Source organism: Musa acuminata, chromosome BXJ2-6 (genome assembly GCF_036884655.1).
Source record: "Musa acuminata AAA Group cultivar baxijiao chromosome BXJ2-6, Cavendish_Baxijiao_AAA, whole genome shotgun sequence".
NCBI classification, from domain to species: Eukaryota; Viridiplantae; Streptophyta; class Magnoliopsida; order Zingiberales; family Musaceae; genus Musa; species Musa acuminata.
In genome coordinates, this window is record NC_088343.1 from 1,466,516 (window position 1) to 1,477,828 (window position 11,313).

General features: G+C 36.9%; 1 protein-coding gene across 1 annotated transcript; it reads right to left on the bottom strand.

Annotated features, from left to right (window-relative positions):
- Positions 1–1,563: 1,563 nt before the first annotated feature.
- Positions 1,564–8,952, bottom strand: LOC135614148 (uncharacterized). Its single transcript, XM_065111186.1, has 3 exons — positions 8,280–8,952; positions 5,843–6,030; positions 1,564–2,506 (listed from the first exon to the last, which is right to left on the bottom strand). The coding sequence occupies exons 1-3, from the start codon at positions 8,896–8,898 to the stop codon at positions 1,742–1,744; spliced, it is 1,572 nt and encodes a 523-aa protein (XP_064967258.1). The 5' UTR covers positions 8,899–8,952; the 3' UTR covers positions 1,564–1,741.
- Positions 8,953–11,313: the final 2,361 nt, after the last annotated feature.

An 11,313-nucleotide genomic window follows, 5' to 3' on the forward strand; every position in this document is an offset into this window, starting at 1 on the left:
GGAAAATATTCCGATGGTGTTAAGCAATGTCGGGATCTATTCCCGATATATCTCTTGATGTCCATGCGAACACCTCGATATTTTCTTGGAGAAAGTTGACAAGCTATACCCACTTCTCTTTAGGTAATGTCGCCCTAACTTTGATAACCTAGTCAGGGCAAGCTTTGTTAAGAGATTCCTTAACCAATGGCTCCATTGGCTCTAGATACAGAAGAGATAACTCTTAATATGTTGAGTGTGGGTTAGCCTATGATTGTATCACCGAATGTGATAAGCAAGTTCATGGTCCGAAGAGGGGAGATTAAGTCACCCGTAAACCCTATCAATAAAGAAGCTATTGGAGTAAGATCCTTAGCTGAGAGTCCGAGCTTTTGAAATGCGTCAAAGTAGAGATTGCTAACTAAGTTTCTTGTGTCGATTATGACCTTTTTTACTCAAGCATTGATCATTTTTACAGAGACCACCAGGGTGTCATCATAGTTCAGATCAAAGTACTTTGTCTCCTCATTTTAGAAAGTTATCTCCGCGTCATCTTTTGATTTTGGGCACTTCTCGATGGTGGCTCAAGTATAAGCTTTCCGGCCCAAGATACTATCTCCTCCCCAAGCGAGTCCTTCGATGATGACATCGAGGTGCTATCTCCTCCAAGGTCGAGGTGAAGATTATCAAGGTCTTCGAATAAATTTCCCAATGTGCCATCGACGAATAAGCTCTTCGATTTGCTCTTTCATATCTCGATAGTCCTCTATATTATGTCTATAGTCGTAATTCTCGACATGTTAAGGTGGGTCAACTCAGGTCTCATATGGGGCAGCTTAAGTCGACGAAGTCTTCTCTGTTTTAATGACTTTGGGGTAAAGACCAATAGTGGTCACTTCAGTCGTAGCTTTTACACGTCTCCTCGTGCTTACTGGAGACCATCGCATCAACTATGATGAAATGGTTAGCCCTCTTTCTAACATCAAATTGTTAAATAAAAATGTCGTTGATGTCTTGTTTAGCCCAACTTAGTCCAAACTCATGTGCATAAAAATCTGACATATCTATGACGTAAAAATATCATGATTTTGAGATGACTTTGAAGTAGCATCGAGATGACTCTGAAATGAATCCAAGATAGATCCAAGGTGAAAATATAATGCTTCTCGAGATATTATCTATATACAACTGAGACCAAAAGAATAAAAAAGGAAACATGAATCTAGCATGAGGGTCGCGTGTCAATAGTAGCATCATATAAAGATCATCGTCGTCTCCCGAAGGGAGAAGACGTTTGTCTAAATGGTAATCGTAATAAGTGTGAAAAAAAAAAAAGCTACCACCTTGGTTGCACAGCCATCCGTGTGCCACTCATACGCTTTCTCGATAGCATCACCTATACACGATCTTGGGCAACAAAAATGCTTTCTCGTGCAACTCTAGGCACCAAGTGAATTCCCATTTTAACCACGATTTCACATGTTTCACAAATTCTTTCGACTACCATCTGAATAATATCAAGAAAAGTACTCAATGTTGTCCCTAAAACGGAACAACGGAGAGGATGTTTCAATGAACAAACCATTCAGAAAGCATCTGCAAGATTTTTGAAATTTCAGAGATACTGCACGCGACTTGACTTTTATGTACAGACCACAAGCAAATCATATACTACCTGCCATTGGAGAGAGTGAGATCTTTGGCATACGAAGGCATATTGATTCTTCACCGTGAAAATTTTACAAGGAAACAGTTCTTTTTGTCATTCCACATCAAAATCTTCAACGTCCAGCCAATCATTAGATAACTTAGTCTTTGGACCGATGGAGTTGTCACCTTCCATTGAACCCCCAGAACCTTTGTTCAGCTGAACCCAGCTTGCAGTATCTTTTGTTTGAGAATCAACTGACACAGTTTTCAAGCTGTTCGTTGGGGCTTCACCACCACCATCATCATCATCCTCCAGATCACTGAAGGATACATCGTCTTCCTGCCCTAATGGAATAGTTAGACCCCCTCCTTTGCTTGTTTCACCAGTGTCATCCTCCAACCATTCATCACCGTCTTCTTCATACCTCTCCACCGGGTCTCTAGAAGTTTGGCTAGATATCTCCTTACTCTTACTTTGATTTGCCAACTCTTCTTCAATGACAGATTTGTCAACAATTTTCACCTCATCTGTTTGGACTGGATGCTTTTCAGTCTCAAAATCCACCACAAGACCTGAAGCTATAATTTGTACGGGATGCTTTTCAGTCGCGACATCTTCCATGGAATCAGATGCTATAGTTTGGACTGGATGCTTTCCAGTCTCAGTGTCTCTCATGGAATCAGAAGCTGGTTCTCCAAATGAGAGTGCTGCGGGTGATGCAGCGTTAACAGCGCTTGATGATCCCATGACATTCTCTTCAACAGGAACTGTTGCAAAATCATATTTACCATAGGATGCTTCTGTTTCTAACCTCTCAGATTCTGGTTTTGTCCATGCGTGCAAATCCTGCAAAAGAATGGATCTAGCTTCCACAATCTGCAAAATAAAAAGGATACGTCAACATGAAGAAACACATATAGATTTAAGGAAATCAAAACTAGAAATAATCATCCCTCTGAGAAGCCAATTCACACAAATGTGATAATAAACAAGCCAAGGATAACAAGTGCAGTGCAACACAAAGGAAAACATCCAGAGCACATTAGGAAAATTATATACATGAATTAAACTGCAGAAACACCATCAACTGAAGACAGTGATTGGAATTAATTTAGATGGTTTATATGCATCTACAACGAAGGAGATTCAGAACAACACAAGATATAAAAAGACCAGCAAGCTGAAAATCTTTCATGAATTGGTATGGAAAAAGATAGCCCTTAATAGATGCAGATTGAAGGTAGCATTCAAAACATAGCTATAAAAATTGGTTGATGCCAATAAGGGATCAACAATAGCCAAAACAAAATGATCCAAGATAAAATCAGAATTTCCGAAGTCCCAACTTTGATCAGCTACCAAAATATGTAATATTATGCAAGACTATCCACATATTACATAATAGCATATACAATCACATAATACAAACAAAATGCAACAAGTGTATGTTAAGCTATATGTAACAGCTAATAGCCATATATATATATATATATATATATATATATATATATATATAATATCTTACCTTCTGATGAGAACATGAAATATAGCATACATGAAAACGACATTTTACATAGTAATCACATTATCATAAATAAAAAATTCTCTAACCAGAAATTGAATATTTAACTTCAAACTTGAAATTTTATATAAGTAATCAATAATTATAAAACTTGAACTAAACAATTAAAAAAAATTGCCGAAGATACTCTGATCCATGGAATCTGATCTAATCAATTCAATCCAATCCCATTTTTCACTTAAATGATTGATCATGTTCCTGATGTCAAATATTAAAATCTAGAATAAAACAAATCTACAACCAAGTTAATGCAAGACTTGATTGTAATGTTATAGATATACAACTTCATTACATGAGGAATAAAAAATTATTACCAACGGATTTTGCAGTACAACACAAAATTAAGTTCATTTTGCAAGCAACAGAAAATACTATTTCTAAAAATGGCTAGAAAATACAAAAATTTGGCTAGGGCAGCAAATTAGTAGGTTGACCCTAACAGAAATTAACTTCATTTAGCAAGCAAGAGAAATATTATTTCTTAGATTGTCTAAATAAGACAAATATGTTGCTAAACAACAATTAAGTTAGGTTGACCCAAACCCACCAGTGACCAACTCATGAAAAACTTAGCCTAGGCTAGAGTATTGCAAGTTCATAAAGAAATAAAACTCAAGTGAACCTCAAGCTGGATCAAGACTGAGATTTAGCACCCCAAAAACCCAAGCATGAGCTCATGTGACAAACACCCAAGTTAACACTACTTTTCTAAACTTGACCTACCTAACTAAACCTTGTCTTGACTTAGTATGTCACAATTCATCTGAACATGTGTCATAGTACCAACAAGGTGTGAGGGGCAACGGAGGAGGAGAAGGAGAAGAGGAGCAGGAGGAGGGGAGGAGTATCACACGGTGAGCAATGGGTGACTCTGTTCACCCAAACCATACAGTGCAAGCGAGTGGGAGAAGATGAGAGTCTCTGTTAAAGGGGGAAAAAAACAACTGGGTGGGTTTACTATTTGATTTAAAGCATTATTGGATGATAACCCCCATACCAAATCTGAACTGCACATCCCAGTTCACACTTAAAACTGGTAAATACCATCCAGTGCATAATGATTCTGACAAAATCAGAGACCATGATGAGAGCAATATCCCATTGCTCAGCTAGAACCTGCAAATTTAGTGTCCTTAGAAGCCATTTGAAAGATGCATGGGGGTGTTTTGGTGGGAACTGGCCTTTTCCATTAATAGATGACAAAAAAGAAAAGAAAGAAAGGAAAGTGATTATAGTAATTTTTCTTACTCTTCATTATTTATGTACTATCGTTGACTGTTGATTTATTATTTTCTTTTTAAAAGTTTTTTTATTTGAGGTAAATAACAAACATGAGAAGATCAACAATGTTTTAATTTTTTTTTTAAGAATCCTGAGAAGTGATTATAGTAAGTTTACTTCCAGTTGTGACAACTTCAACTATTCGACACTGGCTTTAATGTTTCACCTTCCATAATTGAGTTCTTCCATAATTTAGGATTTCATTTTTACCTCTCATCTTTTATCAAATAGGCTTCTTTTGATTTTTATTTTCTTTGATACTGTAGTTATTATTTACTAAGATAATCTAATTTGGTTTCTCCATTTGGATTATGTAATAACAGTGTTCTTTCAAATTGTAGTTGTTGTCAATTATGTTGTCTTTGGGGATCATCTACTGAGATAATGGTGAAAAGTTGACTAATTGCAAAATCTTGTATGCTATCCGTAAAGATTTATTCACTTTGTGACATAAATGTTATTGTCATCATACAATCATTCAAGTCCTTTATATTTTGTTAATCAAAAGTATGAGCCAGTATAGATTACTTTATCTATGTTTGCAATTAAGGTGGCCATTGTTATCAAGTCAAAACTTGTGCTGACAGATCTTGTCAGGGGTTTAACAAGACAAAAAACCTAATTAGAGCATTCCAACCGAAGTGATGAGGGTGAGGTCATAGAGAAATGGGGAAAACAATGATGAAATGAGAACAAATCACTATAGGCATGATGTTCAATCATTGTACTTTGTAATGTTAGGCATTACACAATATGTGTAGCGGTGTTATATTGCAGTTTGGATTCTTACCAGCTACTAGAGTGAGCTATACGCTGGGTCCATGGTAGGTGCTAATTAGCAGGTCCATATAAATTGGATAAAATGACATCTAAAATCAAGTCAAACACACTTTGCAAATTTCTGAGGAAAGACTTAAATAAGTAGGTCAAATTTTACAAGAGACTGGTGTGGTACAAGCCATTATTGCCATATTATAAACGACAAATAATAGCCAAATATGCACATGTGAAGATTCTTATACAAAATATGTGCATGTGACATTTCTTATACAAAAGAACATTGAACGAACAACTGTATATTTGTCATAAGAATATCACAGCACTGACATAGTTAACTACATTCACATAGCCATGACAGAATATACAAGAAAATGTCATGTTATGTTAATATCATGCAACATAATATTTTTGAATAACAAAACTCTACAGCATAAGATTGTAATAGCAAAAGATTAAAAATTTGATGTATCCTTATGTCAGTTGGGTATTCTACTCTCATCCATAAAGTGAGATCTAAAGCCAAAAGGAAAACAGAACAAACAAAAAGAATGAGTGTAGACTAGATTTACCTGAGATGTAGACAGGAATTCGGCGTCATGAACATTGAGTCTAGAATGCAAAAGCACAAAATAGATCTTCCAGAAACACCCTTCAGTCATTTGACTAGGGCAAAGCTCAGCTTTCATAGCTGCAAATTCGGGTGCAAGACGTTCAATAGCCAATGCATGTTCTAGCTGGGCATCTGACATTTCAAAATCTAGCAAAGAAAAAATGCAATGACTATTAGAAAGCAAAGATGAATGAATCCAACCCACAACTTGACCACAAAAAAAAGAAAAAATTGCCAACATTAATCACATGAGCAATATGCATGCTTAGGTATTGGATATTCCTTGAGGGATGGACAGCAGTGGTTGGTGGCAGCCGGATGTCCTACTAGCAACGCAACTTCACCAATTTAGACCAAGGGGGAAGCAGTGATTGCAGCTCTGCAGGAAGCGAAACGGAGGGGACCAACTCAACTAAATATTTGATCTAAATTGCAGGAAGCACAACGGAGGGGACCGAAGGAGAAGCAGCCATGTTACCAAGTAACATGGCCCATGCAAACTATAATCGATGATATAAAGCTGCTAGCTGCTAGTTTCAACTCAGTTGAATTTACTTATGATCTAGATAGCACCTTATCATTGTACATAAGCCGGCAAACCTTGGCCGCAATAGGGAGGAGGCTGTTTTGTGGGATGTTTCTGCCAGCAACAGTCCTCCAATTTTTGTATCATTTTGTCTGCAAACTGGTTGAGTAATTGAAGGGTTTTTTCTTTAAAAATAAATATATATGCATGCTTAGGAACATATGTAAATCCCTGTAATAGAACAATGTCTGAAAGTGACTACACTAGTAGTAATCCATATGTAAGCAAGCAAATGATGCTGGTATTATGTTAACACATACAGTGTCTTTTGAGGATAAGTACTCAAAAGACAGAACAGGAACAGTTCTTAATGATCAATGATGCAAGCTTATTTATCATTTCACATAAAAAGCTAAACACATTAGGTGTGGGATCAAAGTCTTCTGTCAACTCCTTCCTTACAATGTCTGAATAAAAAAGCAAACATAGTCATCATTTGAACATATGGATGGACAACAGAGAAACTTAGAAAGCACACCTAATATTACCTCCTGCACTGGCAAAGTTACAGAACTAAACCAAATCAAACATGCTTGATATTAGAATATGAGCCCCTAAGTTTCATCAATGAACCAATAAGACCATTATTAAATTACTAACAATAAATGATAAAGTGCTGACAGTCTTCAAGAGCTTGATGTGACAGATTGTGCATGACACTGCCAAACTTTCATTGTTATGCCAAAAAAAGCTAAATTCCTGTGGCAATTCATCATGAATATTCTTAGCAAACTATGTCTTATCTAATAAGTTCATGGTTATAAATAACAAGACGACCTAAGTGAAGCTGGGTTCTCAACTGAGAATGGCTGAAAGTCAACATGACTAAACTTTAATCATCCAACCAGGCTAAGTCAGCAATGAAAAATTATTCTACACGAAATGTGAGTAATTAACATCATAGCACCACATCTAGAGGCAATCAATGCAATCTCTTTGCCTATCTCTTTTATTTTATATGCAAGGGTTCCACCATCCTAATCTTCTCATGGATCTAAGAAAACATACCTAAGGCAAAAAAATATACAGAAACTCCTGATGAATTGCACTCTACTAGCACCTCAATTTATAGAAGAGTTGGCTATATTCATCAAGACTTATTGTAAATGACACATTTTTTATGATGGCTTCTATTTGTACCTCTTCCAGCAAAATGCATTAGTCCCAAAATTCAAATTCTTTTGCCAACCACTTATGCAGAGTCATCATAACTTTAAGACTTGCAGAAAAATTATTGTGCCAAATTACCATCGAAACACAACTTCACTAGACCCAATAGTAGAATGAAGAAATTGGAACAAGGAGGATGACAATTTTGACCTTTAATGACAGTTACACAAAATGACGAGAGATTTAAAAAAGTCTTGGCAGTTCTCTGAGACTACCTTATGATCAAGATTGGGCACCTGAGTGAAAAACTTAGTTCATATAGAATAATACCTAATGGACAAATCAATGTATGCTATCTACAAAATTATCATTAATTTTAGCCAGAATTCCTAAATAAATCAGATAAAGAAAATTTCCAAGAAGAATGAGAAAAATTAAATCCTGATATAGGTTTCTAGGACACCAATACACTATTAAGATCAAACCTGTGAAGTTCTCATTAACTTTACTAAATATCTGGAAATAGGAAAATGCAATAAATTTGTTAGGCAGCACTGTATAATTTAGATCAAACTGTTGAATAATGTAATAAGAATCCGTAATGATACACACGACTTAATGCCAAATCATGAGTTAAGCAATAAATTATCCAAATCCGATGCCCTGAATTACAACGAAATAAGGGCAGGCAAAAGCATACCATCAGAGTCTTCGTCACCAAGGGGCAAAGGGAAATCCAACCAAGTCTCCGGATGCATCGTGATGTTCCTCGCAAAAGCCAAAACCTCCTCATTAACACCAACCGCATCGATTCCAACCCCATCAGCTTCCCCGTCCTCCTCGTCCGATCCAAACGGCAAAAGCGAAGACGCGATCTTAGAAATCTCCGCCACCGCCTTTGTGTGCGACAGCACGGACGATATCCCAATCTTGAACGTCCCACCGATCGCCGCAAAATCGCTGCGAATTCCGGCGATCCTCGGCGACTCCGCCGCCGTCACCGCAGGGAGGGCGGCCTCGTCGGACATTGCGGAAACCGACCGATCGCTGCCGTCGGGCCCGACAGGGGCGGGGGCAAGGAAGGAGGCGACGCCCCAGAGCTGGCGGGTGAGGGTCTGGGTGAGGTCGGAGAGGTCATCTTTAACGCCCCGCGTCGGCGTAATCCCCACCTCCTCTATCTCGTCTATTTCACCTTCTTGCGATCTTGACCGGGATCCGATGTGCGATTTCTCATTACTCGTTTCTTCATCCGCCGATTCTTCGTCCTCTTCGTCGTCGCCCCTCAGGGAGTTCACCAGCGACCGAGCCCACCATGACATCCTTTTTCTCCGTTCCGGTCTCGCAACTCCGCGCTTAATTATTGGGTGGGCGAAGCAGATGGGGTTTTGCCATGGAGAAAGGCAATAGCTGCTACTGGCTAGCATAGAAGTTATTGTATGCGGGATTAGATCTGCCGTTTATCGAGTCCAATCAGGACAGTCTCCGTTCCATCGAACGGTCGATTTTTATTTTTGTTAAGGCATTTCAACCATGGCGTCATCGCGCATATATATATATATATATATATATATATATATATATATATATATATATATATATATATATATATATATATATATATATATATATATATATATATATATATATATGCCTTCAAGATTAGTGATCTTCTATTAATACTTTAAATTTTAACATACGCATACTTTCCAAATCAAAATTTGACTCACACTTCACTATTAATCTATATTACTCTTCAAATAATTATATAATTTAAAAATATTTCATATTATTTTGCATAGTTATATATTTGAGTGATTTTCATGAAAATGTTCATCCTTTTTCTATTTTTCTTGAAAAGTATTCATATTTATATTTTTTTTCAAATGATGATTCTATTTTTTAATCTTGTAAATATCTTTCACAACCATTTGTTATCGTTGAGAGAGGTCCCTCGTCACCATTGTTGCTGCCACTTCTATTGTTGTGATACCATTGTGAAGCATTAACTACTTCTGTAAATCTCGAGAGCCTCGTTTCTCTTTGTGAGGTATCGTTGCTTCTATGTTCAGTAAAGAGGTTGTTACTAATGACAATGATGGGACAACTAATGAGGAGGTTGTTGTTGTCAATAAGGATAAAGATGTGGTGATCGAGCTCCCTATAAGATTCAAGCATTAAAGGACAAGTAATCCAGCCTCTAACGAGAACGGTCAGACCTCCTCCATGATATCTCTAACACCTTGGGAGAAGCTTATTGGCACCGAGTTAGTTCTTAAGATCGTAGTCGACTAGGCTAGTCGCCTTACAATAGGGTAGAGGTGAAAGACATTCATTGCAATGAGGCATCATGGTGGTGATGAGGCGGAGGCAATGGGTTGTTAAGGAGAACCTTGTAGGCAAGGTGTTCGACATAATATTTCTATATGTCCATGTTTTTTGAATTTGTTCATGATTTAAACAATATGTAAGGGGCTTACAAGAGGCTTGTAACCTCATTTTGATTCTTTTGTTATTTGAAACTCTATATGTCCTTCCACTCAACACCGTCAGATCACTAAGACTAACTTTAGTCCTTGCTCAACGAGTGAATCTTGCAGTCAAGCTATCTTTTACCTTTGTACTCAAGAGCCAATCACCATTCGGCTCGAGGAAACTTTTGCACTCCTTCATTACCTTTTGGGAGGCCTATGCCCTATAGGAACTATCTACTTGAGACTGATTATCTCTTGGCCCATAAGTCCTGACACAAGGTTAGAATTCTAGCTTTTCTAGAGTGGTGTCTTACTAATGGCTTAGACCCCTCTGAAGGAGGCCTTCTTTGTCTTCCACTTAAGCTGCCTAGGAAAGGTCCAAAGCCAATCTCAAGGAATAATAAAGTTTTATAGGGTCTTCCTATTCAAGTATAGGTAGTTTATATCTTCATAAACATATCTATTTCACCAAACCTCGCTCTAAGAAAGTGCCCAGATCGTTATGCCTTTTGTGTGGGTCGAAATTTACCCGACAAAGAATTTCACTACCTTAGGACCATTATAGTTACAGTCACCATTCACCCGGGCTTCGGTCGTCAGCTCCCCTATCATCAGGTCACCAACTTCCTTGACTTTTCAACACTAGGCAAGCATTAGCTCCGTACATGGTCTTACGATTTTGCAAAGATCTGTGTTTTTGGATGGATCTTTTGATTTTGTTTATGCTTTAAACAACATATAAGAGACTTGTAGTAGTATTGCAACCTTAATTTAGTCGGCTTTTGTAATCGTTTCAGACTTGTATACATAATGTATGCAATTATCGTACAAAGTTGAAGCTACTAAAAAATAGATATCTAGATAGTCATTTTGGCTGTATTCTGGGTATGTAGAGCAGTGTAAAATGTCAATTATATCAGAATCCTAAAGTTATTCATGTGACAGAATAGACCTTTGGGATAGTGTTTAGGGTTGATTCCTCTATCTAATTATTTAGGAATGTCATATGAACACTTGTGGAGACTTTTGATCACGACAGAACACATTGGATCCTTTGTTGCATAATCAAACTCATAAAGTCTATTTTTATATTTTTTTTTATTATTTATCAAGTATTTATTGAAATATTTATTTATACAATCCCGAGTATATATATGTATGTATATATGTATATATATACATACATATGTATATATATACATACATATGTATATATATACATACATATGTATATATATACATACATATGTATATATATACATA

Excerpts from the sequence above, each read along its gene's own strand:
- LOC135614148 (XM_065111186.1), bottom strand. The coding sequence starts at position 8,898 with ATGTCATGGTGGGCTCGGTCGCTGGTGAACTCCCTGAGGGGCGACGAC. Across the intron at positions 6,031-8,279 it reads TGGTGACGAAGACTCTGATG|ATTTTGAAATGTCAGATGCC; the intron begins GTATGCTTTTGC and ends TTTCTTTGCTAG. Across the intron at positions 2,507-5,842 it reads AATTCCTGTCTACATCTCAG|ATTGTGGAAGCTAGATCCAT; the intron begins GTAAATCTAGTC and ends TTTATTTTGCAG.